This window comes from Loxodonta africana, chromosome 2 (assembly GCF_030014295.1).
Source record: "Loxodonta africana isolate mLoxAfr1 chromosome 2, mLoxAfr1.hap2, whole genome shotgun sequence".
Classification (NCBI taxonomy): Eukaryota; Metazoa; Chordata; class Mammalia; order Proboscidea; family Elephantidae; genus Loxodonta; species Loxodonta africana.
The window spans coordinates 139,557,371-139,578,164 of record NC_087343.1 but is presented as its reverse complement, the minus strand read 5'-3'; the positions used below and the strand labels follow the sequence as shown (position 1 = coordinate 139,578,164).

The following is a 20,794-nucleotide window of genomic DNA, read 5'->3' as shown; positions in this document are numbered from 1 at the left end:
CTGTCACATCTTTCTCTTGCAGAGCAATTTGTGGGTTCCAACCACCTATCTTTTGGTTAGCAGCCGAGCACTTAACCACTGTGCCATCTTCAATAATGTATATTTAAAAAAAAAAAAAAAAGCCCATTGCCATCGAGTTGATTCCGACCCATAGCAACCCTACAGGACAGAGTAGAACTGCCCCAGAGGGTTTCCAAAGTGAGCCTGGTGGATTCGAACTGCTGACCTTTTGGTAAGCAACTGAGTGTTTTAACCACTGCACCACCAGGGTTTGCTCATTATATCTGTAAGTTGGTTCTCCAAAATATTTGTTGAATGAATGGATTTTGCCAATTTATTCACTGAATATTTTGAACATCAACCATGTTCCATGATTCTCAGCCTTTCTGTTTCCTCTCAAATAGTTTCTAATGACACATACTCTGGGGAGAACAAGCAAGATTTTGTTTTTATCTAAAAAAAAATTTAATTTGTTATGTTTGCAAATGGGGGAACAGTGATGGAGCCAAGAGGTAAATGGTATATAGCCAGGTTTTGTAACAAGACACCCATAAAAGAAAGAATAAATTTATAGAATCTATACCTTGTAATAAAAAAAAAAAAAAAAAATTTTTTTTTTTTTCTTTATACCTTGTAATGGAAACCCTGGTGGCGTAGTGGTTAAGAGCTTGTCTGTTAACCAAAAGATCAGCAATTCGAATCCACCAGCCACTCCCTGGAAACCCTGTGGGGCAGTTCTACTTTGTCCTATAGGATCACCATGAGTCAGAATCGAATTGGGGGCAACAGGTTTAAACCTTGCAATGGAGCCCTGGTAACACAGTGGTTAAGAGTTCAGCTGCTAATCAAAAGGTCAGCAGTTCAAATCCACCAGCCACTCCTTGGAAACCCTACGGGGCAGTTCTACTCCATCCTATACAGTGGCTATGAGTTGGAATTGACTAGATGACAACAGAGTTTCTAGGTTTTTGTTTTGTTTTGTTTTGTTTTGTTTTATACCTTGTTATAAATTACAAATTTAGGTTTCTTTAAAAAAAATTCCATTCATATTTAAAAAGTGTTATTGTGTTACTAATGAGTAAGATTCTGCTGAGGAGTTAAATTCAGTGTGTACTTCCTGAACAAAACCAGTTTCTGGAACTCCTTAGATTGTGACAATTACAGTAATGTATTAAAAGAAACTAAAACTGTTTAAGTAAATGGCCAAATAACTGTGACTCACTAATCACCCACATTTAAGAATGCATCTTAAAAATTATTATGACCAGAGATGTATAAAAGGTCACCCAGGGAACTAAGAAAACTTTAACAGCCTGATGAAATAAGATATAAAAAGTCATCAATTATTTTATATTTTATTGATAACATCTAACTATTCTCCATATTTTTAGAACTGTATTTTAGTCAGTTAAAATAAAATACTTAGCACATTAAAGGAGTAAAGAGCTTTTAAAAGGTAGTATATTTCACTAGAAATAAGTGAAAAAATGGTGGAATGGATTATAATCCTAAAGTATTAATTAAATGTAACTGCAAAAAGCTAAAATCCAACACATCATTTTTATCTTTAAAAGAGAAAATTTATGAATCTTTGCTGAGCACTGTTGGTGTTGTTAGCTGCTGCCAGTCATCCCTGACTCATGGCGACCTCACATACAATGTAACTAAAAAGCTGCCAGATTCTGCACTATCCCCATAATCGGCTGCTGATAGGACCATTTCACTGGCTGATTTTTAGAAGTAAATCTTTTTTCCTAATCTGCCTTAGTCTGAAAGCTCCACTGAAACCTGTTTAGCATCATAGCAACATACAAGCCTCCACTGACAGACAGGTGGTAGCTGTACCTGAGGTGCATTGGTGAAGAACTGAACCTGAGTCTCTCACATGGAAGGCAGGAATTTCACCACTGAAAAACCAATGTCCCCAACTTTGCTGAGCACAGAAGATTAATTAAAATTTATATACTTATAAAATATTATTTATAATAACCAGTTCTGAATAGACTAAAACTATATGATAAAGCTAGCATGATAATTTAGCCTTGGATTTATATTTGAAACACTATTCTTTCAGCATCCTATTGAGACCCCTCCAGGACATTTTCAAATGTTGCTTTCCAATCCCTTTAAACAACTTGTTTAAATGAGAGAATAAAAACACACTTACCAAAACCTCTGGGACACAGCAAAATGAGAGAATAAAAACACACTTACCAAAACCTCTGGGACACAGCAAAAGCAGTGCTAAGATGGTCAACTTATAGCAAAAAACTCACATATCAAAAAGAAAGGGCCAAAATCAAAACATTAACACTACAACTTAAATAGAAAGAGAACAGCAAAAGAAGCCCTCACGCGCCAGAAGAAAGGAAATATTAAAAATTAGAGCAGAAATAAATGAAATAGAAAAACAATTGAAAAAAATCAACCAGACCAAAAGTTGGTCCTTTGAAAAGATCCACAAAATCAATAAGCCATTGGCCAAAGTGACAAAAGAAAAACAGGAGAGGAAGCAAATAACCCAAATAAGAAACGAGGTGGGTGATATTACAACAGATGCAACTAAAATAAAAAGGATCATAAAAAAGAATGCTATGACAAATTGTACTCCGGCAAACCTGAAAACCTAGAGGAAATAGGCATATTTCCAGAAACACACTACTTACCTAAACTAACACAAACTGAGGTAGAAAAACTAAACAGATCCATAATAAAAGAAGGGATTAAAGAGGTAATTAAAAAAAAAAAAAAAACTCCCAACAAAAAAACGCCCTGGCCTGCACGCATTTACTTGAAAATTCTACAAACTTTCAGAGAAGCCCTAACACCAATACTACAAAAGGTATTTCAGAGCACAGAAAAGGAAGCAACACTCCTGAACTGATTCTATGAAGTCAGCATAATCCTGATACCAAAGCCAGGCAAAGACACCACAAAAAAAGAAAACTACAGAACAATATCCCTCATGAACAAAGATATGAAAATTCTCAGCAAAATTGTAGCCAACACAATTCAAAAGTGTATCAAAAAAATAATACATCATGATCAAGAGGGGTTCATACCAGGCACACAGGGAAGGTTCAACATCAGAAAATCAATCAATGTAACCCACCACATAAATGAAACAAAAGAAATGAACCCCTTGATCTTATCAATCAACACAGAAAAGGCATTTGACAAAGTTCAACACCCATTCCTGATAAAAACTCAGCAAAATAGGAATAGAAGGGAAATTCCTCAACAAAATAAAAGGCATTTATGAAAAGACATCAGCCAACATCATTCAAAACAGAGAGACTGAAGGCATTTCCCTTGAGAAAAGGAACCAGACAAGGATGTCCTTTATTACCACTCTTATTCGGCATTGTGCTAGAAGTCCTAGTTAGAGCAATAAGACAAGAAAAAAATAAAGGACATGCAGATTGGTGAGAAAGAGGTAAAACTATTCCTATTTGCAGGTGATATGATCTTATACACAGAAAACCCCAAAGAATCCACAAGAAAGCCATTGGAACTAACAGAAAATTTCAGCAAAGTTGCATGATACAAGATTAAAATACAAAAATCAGTAGGATTCCTCTACACCAAAAAAGATAACTTTGAAAATCATCAAATCAATAACGTTTACAATAGCCTGCAAGAAGATAAAGTACTTGGGGATAAACCTAACCAGGGACATAAAAGATCTATACAAGGAGCGGGGCCAAGATGGCTGACTAGGTAGAAGCTACCTCAGATCCCTCTTGCAACGAAGACTCAGAAAAACAAGTGAATCGATCACATACATGGCAATCTACAAACCCTGACCATCAAACACATATCTAAAGAGTTGACCTGAGTGACAGAGACTGAGAACGAACGACCACGGGGAAGCAGAGTCTGTTTTCGGAGCCTGGAGCCAGCGTCCCAGTCAGGAAACCTTGGCGCTGGACTTTGGACTGGGCGCAGGGGAGCTGAGCACGGCACCCTGAGACAGCACAAACACGGGGCGCAGCCCTAGCCCCCTGAACTGACCTCGGGGGAAGCCCAGCCAGTGCACACAGGGAGCGCAGCGACACGGCCGACAGGAGGAGAAGTCACCGGGAGGCAGAGACTGGTTTTGGAGCCGGAGTGCTGGGCTTTGGACTGGGAGCGTAGGAACTAACCGCAGCGACTGGTTTTGGAGCCCTTGGCGCTGGGCTTTGGACTGGGAGCATAGGAACTAACCGCAGCGACTGGTTTTGGAGCCCTTGGCGCTGGGCTTTGGATTGGGAGCGTAGGAACTAACCGCAGCTTCTGAGACAGCACAAGCATGGGACGCGGGCTTGACCTTCAAGGGCAATCTCTACCCAGCCAGCGCACACAGGAATCTCAGATAAAACAGTCATCCCAAGCAAGAAAAGTAACTTTGTGTATACTCCAGGGTGCTACTCTCTCCTATTTATCTGAACCCTCCCCTCTCCTTCCCAGGTGGCTTCATTAACATTGGAATTTCCTGAGCCAGAGAGTAAACTGCTCTGCAGTTTTTCTTTCTTTCTTTTTTTTCTCTTTTCCTAACCCATTCACCTGACCTGAGAGAATCAGCTACAAAAAACCCAGGGAACAAAAATCCTTCCCGAATTGGACTAAAAACACAGAACTAGCTCCAGCCAAGCATATGTGATCCATAGTCTTGGGCTTTCATCCCTACAAGGAACAAGGTGACTATTATAATGCAAAGGCATTTCTAATAGGGATCTGACTGTAAATGATTTAGCGGATTACTGGAAAGACAAGTTTCCCAGGTCTGATACCTCTGCATATTTAATAGAGCCCTCACTGACCCACAACAGGGAACTGAGGGCTGAAGCTCCCCCCAGACCACCTAGCCTTCTGCCTTAGGGGTCTAAGGAGGGTGACACCTACCAATCTGTAGAGGTACTTGCATTGGGGGCCTAAGGTACAGCTGCAGAGCCCACCCACCAAAGTGCTTTAGGAATAGAGACACACCTACCTCACTAGCACTTGGGGGAAGCCTGTGAGCATCCTGTCCCCCCTAGAGTGTGAACCCCTCCTGCTACTAGAATCTGGTGCACACAGCTATCACCACTACTTCTCTAGGTGGATAGCTGACAGTCTGCACCACACACCTGATGACCCAAAAGCAGATTCTACTCAAGAATACTGAATGGACTCTTAGGCTTATATATCTGGTAACAGCCCAAACCAGCTGGTAGTAAGACATAAGTGACTCAAGGGCTACAACAGTCAAGACAGGGCAATCTAGTAGCCCATTTACGTATACTGAAAGAAAACAAAACAAGATAAGACTCAGTGAGCAAATATAGAATAAATCACTACAATATCTTAGTGATGGCTCGGAGACAACAGTCGATATCAAACTACATAAAGAAGCAGACCATGATTGCTTCTACAACTCCCCAACCTAAAGAATCAAAATCTTTCCCAAATGAAGATACAATCCTGGAATTGCCAGATGCAGAATATAAAAAACTAATTTACAGAATGCTTCAAGACATCAGGGATGACCTCAGAAATGAAATAACGCAATCTACAGAAAAAGCCAAGGAACACACTGATAAAGCAGTTGAAGAACTCAAAAAGATTATTCAAGAACATAGTGGAGAAATTAATAAGCTGCAAGAATCCATAGAAAGACTGCATTCAGAAATCCAAAAGATTAACAATAAAATTACAGAATTAGACAATGCAGTAGGAAGTCAGAGGAGCGGACTCGAGCAATTGGAATGCAGAGTGGGAAATCTGGAGGACCAGGGAGTCGACACCAATATAGCTGAAAAAAAATCAGATAAAAGAATTGAAAAAAGTGAAGAAACCCTAAGAATCATGTGGGATTCTATGAAGAAGAATAACTTGCGTGTGATTGGAGTCCCAGAACAGGAAGGAATAACAGAAAACACAGAGAGAATAGCTGAAGATCTGTTGGCAGAAAACTTCCCTGACATCATGAAAGACGAAAGGATATCTATCCAAAATGCTCATTGAACCCCATTTAAGACTGATTCAAAAAGAAAATCACCGAGACATATTATCATCAAACTTGCCAAAACCAAAGATAAAGAGAAAATTTTAAAAGCAGCCAGGGATAAAAGAAAGGTCTCCTACAAAGGCAAATCAATAAGAATAAGTTCAGACCACTCAGCAGAAACCACGCAGGCAAGAAGGCAATGGGATGACATATATAGAGCACTGAAGGAGAAAAACTGCCAGCCAAGGATCATATATCCAACAAAACTCTCTCTCAAATATGAAGGCGAAATTAAAACATTTACAGATAAACACAAGCTTAGAGAATTTGCAAAAACCAAACCAAAGCTACAAGAAATACTAAAGGAAATTGTTTGGTCAGAAAACCAATAACATCAGATACCCGGCACAATACAAGGTCACAGAACAGAACATCCTAATACTAACTCAAATAGGGAAATCACAAAACAAATTAAGATTAATTTTAAAAAGAAAAAAACGCTCAAAATAGGGAATCATTGAAGTCAACATGTAAAAGATCACAATAATCAAAAAGAGGGACTAAATACAGGTGGCATAGAACTGCCACATGGAGAGAGATACGAGGCGATATAGGACCATACAAGTTAGGTTTTTACTTAGAAAAATAGGGGTAAATATTAAGGTAACCACATAGAGGTATAACAACTACATAACTCAAAATAAAAACCAAGAAAAACATAATGACTCAGCAAACATAAAGCCAAATACTATGAAAATGAGGAACACACAATTTACAAAGAAAAACATCTCAGCACAAAAAAGTAAGTGGAAAAATGAAATTGTCAACAACACACATAAAAAGGCATCAAAATGACAGCACTAAACACATAAACTTATCTGTAATTACGCTGAATGTAAATGGACTAAATGCACCAATAAAGAGACAGAGTCCCAGACTGGATAAAGAAACACGATCCGTCTATATGCTGCCTACAAGAGACACACCTTAGACTTAGAGACACAAACAAACTAAAACTCAAAGGATGGAAAAAATATATCAAGCAAACAATAAGCAAAAAAGAGCAGGAGTAGCTATATTAATTTCTGACAAAATAGACTTTAAACTTAAATCCACCACAAAGGATAAAGATGGACACTACATAATGATTAAAGGGACAATTGACCAGGAAGATATAACCATATTAAATATTTATGCACCCAATGACAGGGCTGCAAGATACACAAAACAAACTTTAACAGAACTGAAAAGTGAGATAGACACCTCCACAATTATACTAGGAGACTTCAACAGACTGCTTTCAGAGACGGACAGGACATCCAGTAAGAAGCTCAATAGAGACACGGAAGACCTAATTACAACAATCAACCAACTTGACCTCGTTGACTTATACAGAACACTCCACCCAGCTGCTTCAAAGTATACTTTTTTTTCTAGGGCACATGGAACATTCTCCAGAATAGACCACATATTAGGTCATAAAACAAACCTTTGCAGAATCCAAAACATCAAAATATTACAAAGCATCTTCTCAGACCATAAGGCCATAAAAGTGGAAATCAATAACAGAAAAATTAGGGAAAAGAAATCAAACACTTGGAAACCGAACAATATCCTGCTCAAAAAAGACTGGGTTATGGAAGGCATTAAGGAGGGAATAAAGAAATTCATAGAATGCAACGAGAATGAAAATACTTCCTATCAAAACCTCTGGGACACAGCAAAACCAGTGCTCAGAGATCAATTTATATCGATAAATGCACACATACAAAAAGAAGAAAGAGCTAAAAGCAGAGAACTGTCCCTACAACTTGAACAAATAGAAAGCGAGCAACAAAAGAATCCATCAGGCACCAGAAGAAAACAAATAATAAAAATTAGAGCTGAACTAAACGAATTAGAGAACAGAAAAACAATTGAAAGAATTAACAAAGCCAAAAGCTGGTTCTTTGAAAAAATTAACAAAATTGATAAACCATTGGCCAGACTGACTAAAGAAATACAGGAAAGGAAACAAATAACCCGAATAAGAAACGAGATGGGCCACATCACAACAGACCCAACTGAAATTAAAAGAATCATATCAGATTATTACGAAAAATTGTACTCTGACAAATTTGCAAACCTAAAAGAAATGGATGAATTCCTAGAAAAACACTACCTACCTAAACTAACACAATCAGAAGTAGAACAACTAAATAGACCCATAACAAAAAAAGAGATTGAAACAGTAATCAAAAAACTTCCAACAAAAAAAAGCCCTGGCCCGGACGGCTTCACTGCAGAGTTCTACCAAACATTCAGAGAAGAGTTAACACCACTACTACTAAAGGTATTTCAAAGCATAGAAAATGACGGAATATTACCTAACTCATTCTATGAAGCCACCATATCCCTGATACCAAAACCAGGTAAAGACATCACCAAAAAAGAAAATTACAGTCCTATATCCCTCATGAACACAGATGCAAAAATCCTCAACAAAATTCTAGCCAATAGAATCCAACAACACATCAACAAAATAATCGACCACAACCAAGTGGGATTTATACCAGGTATGCAAGGCTGGTTTAATATTAGAAAAACCATTAATGTAATCAACCATATAAATAAAAGACAAAAACCACATGATCTTATCAATTGATGCAGAAAAGGCATTTGACAAAGTCCAACACCCATTCATGATAAAAACTCTCAGCAAAATCGGAATTAAAGGAAAATTCCCAACCTAATAAAGGGATAAAGCCAACAGCCAACATCACTCCAAATGGAGAGAGCCTGAAAGCATTTCCCTTGAGAACCGGAACCAGACAAGGATGCCCTTTATCACCGCTCTTATTCAACATTGTGCTAGAGGTCCTAGCCAGAGCAATTAGGCTAGACAAAGAAATAAAGGGCATCCAGATTGGCAAGGAGGAAGTAAAATTACCTCTATTTGCAGATGACATGATCTTATACACAGAAAACCCTAAGGAATCCTCCAGAAAACTACTGAAACTAATAGAAGACTTTGGCAGAGTCTCAAGTTATAAGATAAACATACAAAAATCACTTGGATTCCTCTACATCAACAAAAAGAACATCGAAGAGGAAATCACCGAATCCATACCATTCACAGTAGCCCCCAAGAAGATAAAATACTTAGGAATAAATCTTACCAAAGATGTAAAAGACCTATACAAAGAAAACTACAAAGTACTACTGCAAGAAACTAAAAAGGACCTCCATAAGTGGAAAAACATACCTTGCTCATGGATAGGAAGACTTAACACAGTAAAAATGTCTATTCGACCAAAAGCCATCTATACATACAACGCACTTCCGATCCAAATTCCAATGACATTTTTTAATGTGATGGAGAAACAAATCACCAACCTCATATGGAAGGGAAAGAAGCCTCGGATAAGTAAAGCATTACTGAAAAAGAAGAAGAAAGTGGGAGGCCCCGCTCTACCTGATTTTAGAACCTATTATATAGCCACAGTAGTCAAAACAGCCTAGTACTGGTACAACAACAGGCACATAGACCAATGGAACAGAATTGAGAACCCAGATATAAATCCATCCACATATGAACAGCTGATATTTGACAAAGTCCCAGTGTCAGTTAATTGGGGAAAAGATAGTCTTTTTAACAAATGGTGCTGGCATAACTGGATATCCATTTGCAAAAAAATGAAAACAGGACCCATACCTCACACCATGCACAAAAACTAACTCCAAGTGGATCAAAGACCTAAACATAAAGACTAAAACGATAAAGATCATGGAAGAAAAAATAGGGACAACGTTAGGAACCCTAATACAAGGCATAAACAGAATACAAAATATTACCAAAAATGACAAAGAGAAACCAGATAACTGGGAGCTCCTAAAAATCAAACACCTATGCTCATCTAAAGACTTCACCAAAAGAGTAAAAAGACCACCTACAGGTTGGGAAAGAATTTTCAGCTATGACATCTCTGACCAGCACCTGATCTCTAAAATCTATATGATTCTGTTAAAACTCAACCACAAAAAGACAAACAACCCAGTCAAGAAGTGGACAAAGGATATGAACATACACCTCACTAAAGAAGATATTCAGGCAGCTAACAGATACATGAGAAAATGCTCTCGATCATTAGCCATTAGAGAAATGCAAATTAAAACTACGATGAGATTCCATCTCACTCCAACAAAAAAAAAGGCTGGCATTAATCCAAAAAACACAGAATAATAGATGTTGGAGAGGCTGTGGAGAGATTGGAACTCTTATACACTGCTGGTGGGAATGTAAAATGGTACAACCACTTTGGAAACCTATCTGGCATTTTCTTAAAAAGTTAGAAATAGAACTACCATACAACCCAGAAATCCCACTCCTTGGAATATACCCTAGAGAAATAAGAGCCTTCACACCAACAGATATATGCACACCCGTGTTTATTGCAGCACTGTTTACAATAGCAAAAAGCTGGAAGCAACCAAGGTGTCCATCAACGGATGAATGGGTAAATAAATTGTGGTATATTCACACAATGGAATACTACGCATCGATAAAGAACAGTGACGAATCTGTGAAACACTTCATAACATGGAGGAACTTGGAAGGCATTATGCTGAGTGAAATTAGTCAGAGGCAAAAGGACAAATATTGTATAAGACCACTATTATAAGATCTTGAGAAATAGTATAAACTGAGAAGAACACATACTTTCGTGGTTATGAGAAGGGAGAGGGAGGGAGGGTGGGGGAGGGTTATTTACTGATTAGATAGTAGATAAGAACTACTTTAGGTGAAGGGAAGGACAATACTCAATACACGGAAGGTCAGCTCAAATGGACTGGACCAAAAGCAAAGAAGTTTCCTGGATAAACTGAATGCTTCAAAGGTCCGTGGAGCAAGGGCGGGGGTTTGGGGACTATGGCTTAAGGGAACTTCTAAGTCAACTGGCAAAATAATACTATTATGAAAACATTCTGCATACCACTTTGAAATGTGGCGTCTGGGGTCTTAAATGCTAACAACCGGCCATCTAGATGCATCAATGGGTCTCAACCCACCTGGATCAAAGGAGAATGAAGAACAAGAACACCAAGGTCACACGACAACTATGAGCCCAAGAGACAGAAAGGGCCACATGAACCAGAGACCTACATCATCCTGAGACCAGAAGAACTAGATGGTGCCTGGCCACAACCGATGACTGCCCTGACAGGGAGCACAACAGAGAACCCCTGAGGGAGCAGGAGAACAGTGGGATGCAGACCCCAAATTCTCATAAAAAGACCAGACTTAATGGTCTGACTGAGACTAGAGGAATACCGGCAGTCATGATCTCCAAACCTTCTGTCGGTCCAGGACAGGAACCATTCCTGAAGACAACTCATCAGACATGGAAGGGACTGGACAATGGGTTGGAGAGAGATGCTGATGAAGAGTGAGCTACTTGTATCAGGTGGACACTTGAGACTGTGTTGGCATCGCCTGACTGGAGGGGAAATAGGAGGGTAGAGGGTTAGAAACTGGCAAAATTGTCACAAAAGGATAGACTGGAAGGGCTGACTCATTAGGGGGAGAGTAAGTGGGAGTATGGAGTAAGGTGTATATAAGCTTATATGTGACAGACTGACTTGATTTGTAAATGTTCACTTAAAGCTCAATGAAAATTATTAAAAAAAAAAGATCTATACAAAGAAAAATATAAAACACTACTGTAAGAAACCAAAGGAGAACTACATAAGTGGAAAAACATACCATGCTCACAGACAGGAAGACTCAACATTGTGAAGATGTCAATTCTATCCAAAGTGGTCTACAGATACAATGCAATCCCAATCCAAATTCCAACAGCATTCTTTAACAAGATGGAGAAACAATCACCAACTTCATACGGAAAGGGGAGAGGTCCCAGATAAACAAAGCATTACTAAAGGAGAACAAAGTGGGAGGCCACACACTACCTGATTTTAGAACGTACTATACTTCCACGGCAGTCAAAACAGCCTGGTTCTGGTACAACAATGGACACATAGACCAATGGAACAGAATTTGGAACCCAGAAATAAATCTATCCATCTATGAGCAGCTGGTATTTGACAAAGTCTGTCAAATGGAGAAAAGACTGTCTCTTTAACTAATGGTTCTCACATGACTGGATGTCTATCTGTAAAAAAGGCCCTTACCTCACAGCATACATAAAAACTAACTCAAAATGGATCCCAGACCTAAATATAAAATCTAAAACGATAATGATCATGGAAGAAAAAAATGGGTAGCATTCTAGGAGCCCTAATACATGGCATAAATAGGATACAAACCATAACTAACAATGCACAAACACCAGGAGAAAGACAGATAACTTTGAGCTCCTAAAAATTAAGTACTTATGCTCATCAAAAGACTTAACCAAAAGAGTAAAAAGAGATCCTACAGACTGGGAAAAAACTTCTGGCTACAACATATCCAACAAAGGTCTAATCTCTAAAACCTACAAGATACAGTAACACCTCAACAACAAAAAAACACATAATCCAATTTAAAAATGGGCAAAGGATATGAACAGACACCTCACCCAAGAAGACATTCAGGTGGCTAACAAACATATGAGGAAATGCTCGTGATTATTAGCCATTAGAGAAATGCAAATCAAAACTACATTGAGATACCATCTCACCCAACAATACTAGCACTAATCCAAAAGACACAAAATAACAAATGTTGGAGAGGGTGTGAGGAAGCTGGAACTCTTATGCACTGCTAGTGAGAATGTAAAATAGTACAACCACTTTGCAAAACCTTTTCTGGCACTTCCTCAAAAAGCTAGAAATAGAAATACTGTATGATCCAGCAATTCCACTCCTAGAAATATACCCTAGAGAAGAACCATCACATGAACAGACATATGCACGCCCATGTTCATTGCAGCACTATTCGCAATAGCAAAAAGATAGAAACAACCTAAATGCCCAACAACAGAAGAATAGATAAACAAATTATGGTACATACACACAATGGAATTCTATATAGTGATAAAGAACAATGATGAATCCACAAAACATCTCACAACATGGACGAATCTGGAGGGCATTATGCTGCATGAAATAAGTCAGTCACAAAAGAATAAATATTACATGAGATCAGTATTATAAAAACTCAAGAAAAGGCTTAAACACAGTAAAAAGCATTCTTTGATGGTTACGAGGGTGGAGAGAGAGGGGAAATCATCAACTAGATAGGAGACAAGTGTCAACTTCGGTGAAGGGAAGGACAACACATAATATAAGTGAAGTCAGCACAACTAGGCCAAAGCAAAAGCATAGAAGTTTCTTAGATACATCCAAACACTTTGAGGGACCAAGTAGCTGGGGTCTGGGGACCACAGTCTCAGGGGACATCTAGGTCAACTGGCATAACATACTTCATACAGAAAATGTTCTACATCCCACTTTGGTGACTAGTGTCTAGGGTCTTAAAAGCTTGTGAGCAGCCATCTAAGATGTGTCTACTGGTCTCATCCCATCTGGAGCAAAGGAGAATGAAGAAAACCAAAGACACAAGGAAAATATTAGCCTGAAGACTAAAGGACCATGTGAACCAGAGACTCCACCAGCCTAACACAAGAAGAACTAGATGGTTCCGGGCTATCATTAACAACCACTCTGACAGGGATCATAATAGAGGGTCTCGAACAGAGCATGAGAAAAATGTAGAACAGAATCCCAATTCACAAAAAAAGATCAGACTTGCTGGTCTCACAGGGACAGGAGGAACCTCCAAAACTATGGCCTGGACATTCTGCAAAGCAGAACTGAAACCATTCCCAAAGCCCACTTTTCAGAAAAAGATTAGACAGGCCAATAAAACAAAAAATAACACAAATGAGGAACATGCTTCTTAGTTCAATCAAATATACAAGAACAAAGGGCCTCTGTCTAAGTATCACTGCATGGACAGAAATTAGCAAAGCACTCAATAAATACCTGTTAAGGGAATACATAGGTTTGATGCACAGGATACAAGTACGGGCTGGAGATACTGGAGGGTAGGTGATGACTTACCCATGATGATGTGAAAGATCACCTGTGAGGAGTGCAGGGCAGGCAGAGAAGAGGACCTCTGATCAAAACCAGAGGAAGCCTAACATTTCAAGTTAGAAAAGTTAGGATAGAAAAAGGCAGAGACTAGGAAAGAGCAGTTAGATAAATCAAGGAGAAGCCAAAGAAAGAGACTGTTTGAAGAAGTGAACATTCAATTATTAGATGCTGCCAAGAGGTCTAGTAAAAACTGAACAAGAAAGAATCCGTTATATTTCGTTTCATGGAGGTTACTGGTGACTTCGGTAAGACCCAATGCATTGTAGGAATTGATGACAAATGGCAGAATAATTCTGAGGTGAGGAAGCAGAGGCACTATCTAATAGCTAAGCTAATTGTGAAGAGCAACAGAGAGATAGGTAGTACCTGGAGAACTTCAGTTACCAGAGAAATGATCCTGAACATCAAGTAGGTAAAGACAGCGGGGTATCTGAATAGCATAAAATTCAAATAAGCAGGGGAGGCAACCCTCACAATCCTGAAGTATGCCAGTACACTAAGGTAATCCAAAAAGTACCTAAACGGCTGGGCACATTGTGAGCACTCAGTAATGTTAGCTGTTGCTGCTTGTTTTGATAAACTCTCTTCATTAGACTGTGTGTCCCAGTGAGGGCAGGGGTTAAGTCTGCTTTATTCATCGCTGCATTCCCAGTACCTAGCACAGTGCCTGGCACAAAGCAGGTGCTCAATAAATATTCGAGAATGAATTCAGAATACAACCTTAAATAACACGAAAGGCGCCTTGCTTGTCTCTTTTCTCCAATCCATTTTCTTTTCTGTGTGATAACTACAAAACTTACACAGAAAAAAATGTAAATTACGAGTATTATTATCATAGACTCTAAGTTTCTTGAAAACCAAACTTATGTCCGCTCATGCCATGACACGCTCAATGTCTTGCTTGAAGTAACACTAAATAATAATAACCCTGGAAAAACGGCTCTTTATTGTAATGCCCACCAGCGGACCCCACCGCCCCGTGCACAGAGCTACCAGGGCCGGCGCCACGGCCGCCACCCCGGCAGGGGGCGCCGCAGCCTACTCCGAAAGTCGCCGCCAGCTAAGTCCCCGCCCCCGGCCCTGCGGTCACCTGCAGCGACTGCACTCGGGCCTCCGCTCGCCCGGTTCCACGGGTAGCTCCCAAAGCCCGTCCGCACTGGTGCCGTCCGCCTCCGTGCCCAGGGTAGCCACTGCTGGTGCCACGCATCCCTCCTGCTCTTCCTCCTCGTTCGGGGTCTGACACGTCAAGTCCCCAGGCGGCCGCGCGACGGGGTCCCCGGCCATTAGGGCCTCTTTCTGCGACTCCATGGCAGGCTCTCAGGTCTGGCCGTCGCATTGAGGCCCCACCACCGCCGGGGGGCGCCACGCGCCGGAGAAACCGGCCCGTTTCGCAAAACGCTACGCACGCACGCCACGTACGGGGGGCGGGTCCGAAGCCTAAACTCGAGGTCCCGCCCCGCTGTAGGATGGGAAGGAGCCCACTGGTCCCCGCCCAATAGGCCATTTCGCCTGGAACAAGGGGGAAAAGTTCGTTCTGTGCTGGGCTACATGTGACTGTATGTAACGTCACTGGGACAGGTAAGGGAATTCCCTTGAAAGCGTTCCGGGTAACAAACCAAAATATGACTCCCTAAATTTCACCTCTTCAAAAATGAAAATGAAATGAAATACTGTATTTTGTGCTTTAGGATAGCAGTTTAAGGTACAGTTGTTTTCCCAATAGAGGTCCCACAGTGAGTGCCTGCGTAGTCAGTAAAGGAGCTGATGTACTTGACAGTTACAGGCCAACAAAAGAAAGGCTGTAATGACTAAAAAATGGATTCACCCTCCTCTTCTGAGTTGTTACTCCCCTGTTAAAAACTTACTGCTCCCTAACGTTCCTGTCTAATCTTTCGAGTTGCTGTTGTCAATTTGATCTCATATCTATAGTTCTTAAAAGAGCATAATGCTCAAGGCAGACATTCTTTACTAGTTAACTATTCTTTGATTTTAAGGAGACTTCAAGGGATATTTTTGGTTTAAAGTTTAAAGGTTATCTCAGGGAATAGTTTCAGTGTTGTACCCATCCTCCATGGCTCCAGAAAGTCTGGAGACCATGAGAATTTGAAATTCTGCAATTTTCCTTTTTTGATCAGTATTCTTCTATAGAATCTTTTATCAAAATGTTTCAATAATGGCAGCAGGGCACCATTCAGCTCTGGTCTCATGGCAGAGGAGGCACTTGTTCATGGAGGCCATTAGCCACACATTCCATTTCCTCCTCCTATTCCTGACTCCCCTTCTTCCTCTGTTGCTCCAGGTAAATAGAGACCAATTGTTGTGCCTTGGGTAGCCACTTGCAAGCTTTTAAGACCTCAGGCATCATGGAAGGAACTAGGAGGTAAAACGAACACTAAACACGTTATTAGCCCAAATAACTGGGATGTCTCATGAAACCATGACCCTAAACATTCAAACCAAGGAACCAAATCCCATGCTGTGTTTGGTTTTACAAAAGCAGCCTTAGCAGCAACATTTTTTGTTGTTGTTATTGTGGTAAACATATTTATCCCATGACTTTTGCCAATTCAACTTTTTACAGGTGTGCAACTTACTGATAGCAATTATGTTAATCGACTGTGCAACCCTACCTGTACTCAGTGTGTTTTTTCCATCACTGTAAACCGAAACTCAGTACTCCATAACCAATAACTCCTGTTACCCCCTCCCTCCCTTCCCTGGTAACCACTAATAATCTTTGGTCTCTATACATTTGCCTTTTGTCTTTTTATATAAATGAAGTCATACAATTTTTATCCTCTGTGATTGGCTTATTTCACTCAGTATAATGTCTTCAAGCTCCGTCCATATTGTAGCATATATCAAGACTTCGTGTCTCCTCTTGGCTGATTGGTATTCCATTTTATGTATGTACCACATTTTGTTTATCCATTCATCAGCTAGCTGATGCGCATTTAGGTTGTTTCCACCTTATGGCTATTGTGAATAGTGCTGCAGTGAACATTGGTGTATAAATCTCTGAGTCTCTGCTTTCAAGTCTTTTGAATATATACCAAGTCATGCAATTGCTGGGTCATACGGTAATTCTATTTTTTTTTTTTTTTTTTTTGAGGAACTGCCACACTGCTTACCACAACGGCTGTACCATTTTACATTCCCAGCAGCAAAGAGAGTGTTCCAATTTCCCCATGTCCTCATCAACATTATTTGGTTTTTTGTTCCTGTTGTTTGCTTTTTTTTTTTTTTAATCTTAGCCATCCTGGTGGGATTGAAATGGTGTCTCATTGTGGTTTTGATTTACATCTCTCTGATGGCCAATGACATTGAGCGTTTTTCATGTGTTTGGTGGCCATGTGTTTGGTGGCCATGTGTTTGGTGGCCGTGTCTTCTTTGGTGAAATATTTATTCAGCTCTTTTCCCCATTGTAGGATTGGGTTATTCCCCTTTTTGTTGTCATTCAAGTTTTATATATATTTTGATTATTAGATTCTTATTGGATATATGGTTTCCAAAGCTGTTCTCCCAGTCGGTAGTTTGTCTTTTCTCTTTCTTGGTAAAGTCTTTTGATGTACAAAAGTTTTTAATTTTTATGAAGTCCCATTTATCTATTTTGTCTTTTCCTATTCATGCTTTTCTTATTATATTAAATAATCCACCGTTAAAAGCTAGGCCCAGCAGCATTGCCCCTGCATTTAAATGAAGTTTTTAAATTGTCTAAGGTCTGTAGGATCAGGAGGTCATAGAAGGACTGGGCTAAGGTACAAATAAAGTTTTATGGATGAGAAAACTGAAGCCTTGGAAAGGTAACTACCTTGCTTAAGTTTTTACAGCTACTAGATAACAGCAATATTGCCCAGAGCTCAGTATTTTGAAAATCCAAAACGAAGTCCATGTTTAAAGGACGGTCAAAATGCTGCTTATCCAAAACGGATGTGATTTCTTTTAATTTATTAATGATCAATGTTGCTTCTACCATTGTACAACATTTAAACAAAGAATTGTTCAAACTTATTCAATCATCTGAGTTAACTTTTGCAGTCATAATTATCTTGATTCAAAAGCTATGAAGGACTAAATATAAAAGTAGATTTACCAGATAACAATAATAAGCAATAGAGTATTTCTTAAAATAGCTTAATTCACAATTAGATTTTCAGTCATCTTAAAATCATACTTATGAGTACAGGACTGTTGTTTTCAACTATCCTTCATTCTTTTCCTCTGGAAACAGTATCCCGCTTTTCTTTTGGAATATCCCAAAGGAGGGATAGACAAAGATTAAACACCCACATAGTGATGGACGTAGGGTAGGAGAAAGAGCTGGCAGCTTATTCCATTTAAAATCAGGGGACAAACAACCCAGAGACTGTAGGAAGGGGACTGAGTTAGAAAATAAACCTTCACTGCAGGTGTAGGTTGAATCAGCAACTGTTGAACAGCCAGAATAAATTCTTGAGTGACTGCCTTTATCGACAGCAACTAAAAACAATCTTTAAATCAAAAAGAGCTCTAGTTTCCAGAGGTGAAATGTGCAGAGTCCCAACTGTGTGGCACAAGAGAGGAGATGAGTCATGACAAGCCTGCTTATCTTTGGCTTCCCTCTGTTACATGGATCATTAGATCACTGACTCTCCCCTTCAGATATACTACAGTCCAACCGTTCTCATCTCTCCTACCCTTCCACCTTGGTTCAAGCCCCCACCCTCCTTGCCTGGATTATTGCCATAGCCACATAATTGGTCTCTCCCTGCTCCATCCTTGCTTCTCTATAGTCCATTCCCCAGAAACTTAACCGCAATCAAAGAAAACACCCCTCTCAGAAGGGATACAGCCACAGTTAGGAGAAAGGACTGTCATACTTTCCCCTCTGAAAAGCAGAAAATTCACCGAATATCCAGGCTATCAACCCTGACTTTGAAAAGCCTGATCAAATCCATCACGCTGCTGTGAGGTTACCAGCCAGGGATAGACCAAGCATCAGAATAAAGGCCATCAGTGACTTAATCTCTGGGAAATGCCAAAATACAACCAGATTACCAGCACATGAATGTTGAAGGATAATTTGTGTAGTTGTTGTTCAGTGCTGTGGTGGTAGTTCCAACTCTAGAGTCCCCTTGCACACCAGAAGGAAACACTGCCCTGTTCTGTACCATCCTCACAGTCCTTGCTATGCTTGAGCCCATTGTTACAGACACTCTGCCAATCCATCTCCTTGAGGGCCTTCCTCCACTTTAACAAGCATGATGCCCTTCTCCAGGGAGTGGCCCTTCCTGATATGTTAATTTCTGTTTTGTTTATCCTTGAGCTCCAAGTAGGTTTACTAGTCCCTCAACTGGATTGTGCTTCTTTGCCTCAAGGGGGTTTTGGTGATAAAAACTGATTGAAGACAACCTCAGCAACAAGCTTGGTGTTGGGGGGAGGTAGGAGAAAGGGAGGCAAAATAAGTACCCTGGGGTAAAAGCAAAAACTGTTAGAGGGGAAATTTGTTATGACTGGGAAAAGGACAAAAGGTAAGCCTTATCTCACCTGCACCTAACTCACACAGTGCTCCAGGCAGATGATAGAGCCTCCAGATTGGGGAATGAAGGGATGACTTCATTGTGCAACCTAGACACTATGTTTCCCAGAGCAGAGTCTGCTGCTACCAAGAGAATACTGGGGACCAAGAAGGTGGGGACAGTGGCACCTCATTTATAGCCAGTGGGCACAGGAGTTCTGAGGGGCCCTGATGTGTTGCACATTGTAAGATCCTTGGAACCTTGCATGCTGCTGGTAGGGGGAAGAGCCTCTGTGTCTGAGATGGACTATCTTGCCAGCCCACCACTTGGAGATTCAGCATTTGATAAATGTTGATTTAAATGAAAAAAGATGACATTTCTTGCTGTATTAATTTTCTATTGCTCTCATAACAAATTGCCACAAATTTAGCAGCTTAAAACAACACATATTTATCACAGTCTGTAGGTCAGAAACCTAACATGGTCTCACGGAGCTAAAATGTCAGTGTTGGCAGGGCTGCCTTTTTTTTTTTTTTTTAAGAAGTTCTAGGGGATAATCCATTTCCTGAACCATTCAAGTTTGTTAGCAAAATTAAGTTCTTTGTGTGTGTGTGTGTGTGTTTTGCTAAAATGAACAATTTATTTATTTATTAAATTTTTATTGCGCTCTAAGTGAAAGTTTACAAATCAAGTCAGTCTTTCATACTAAAACTTACATATACCTTGCTATATATACCTAGTTGCTCACCCCATAATGAGACAGCACATTCCCTCTCTCCATCCTCTATTTCCATGTCCATTCAGCCAGCTTCTGTCCCCTGCAGCCTTCACATCTCCCCTCCAGACAGGAGCTACCCACATAGTCTCATGTGTCTACTTGATCCAAGAGGCACACTCCTCACCAGTATCATTTTCTAAATTATCATTTTCTATCTTATAGTCCAGTCCAATCCCTGTCTGAAGAGTTGGCTTTGGGAATGGTTCCTGTCTTGAACTAACAGAAGGTCTGGGGACCGTGACCTCCGGGGTCCTTCTAGTCTCAGCCAGACCATTAAGTCTGGTCTTTTTACGAGAATTTGAGGTCTGCATCCCACTGTTCTCCTGCTTCTTCAGAGATTCTCTGTTGTGTTCCCTGTCATGGCAGTCTTCGGTTGTAGCCAGGCACCACCTCCTTCTTCTGGTCTCCAGCTGATGTAGTCTCTGATTTATGTGTCCCTTTCTGTCTCTTGGGCTCATAATTACCTTG

The 20,794-nt window shown here is 40.0% G+C and overlaps 1 protein-coding gene and 1 long non-coding RNA gene across 5 annotated transcripts in view; one reads left to right on the top strand and one right to left on the bottom strand.

Annotated features, from left to right (window-relative positions):
* Positions 1-15,433, bottom strand: part of DTWD2 (DTW domain containing 2) — a 173,373-nt gene extending 157,940 nt beyond the window's left edge. The window contains exon 1 of one of the 2 annotated variants that reach the window (XM_064276059.1): positions 15,141-15,433. In XM_064276059.1, coding sequence (XP_064132129.1) covers positions 15,141-15,358 — 218 coding nt within the window. In that variant the 5' untranslated portion in view covers positions 15,359-15,433. The remainder of the gene's footprint in view (positions 1-15,140) is intronic. The other variant, XM_064276065.1, reaches the window with a different exon arrangement.
* LOC111750853 (uncharacterized) overlaps positions 15,363-20,794 on the top strand; it is a 60,951-nt gene continuing 55,519 nt past the window's right edge. For all 3 annotated transcript variants that reach the window (XR_010319268.1, XR_010319267.1, XR_010319272.1), the window contains exon 1: positions 15,363-15,628. This is a non-coding gene — a long non-coding RNA (uncharacterized LOC111750853). The remainder of the gene's footprint in view (positions 15,629-20,794) is intronic.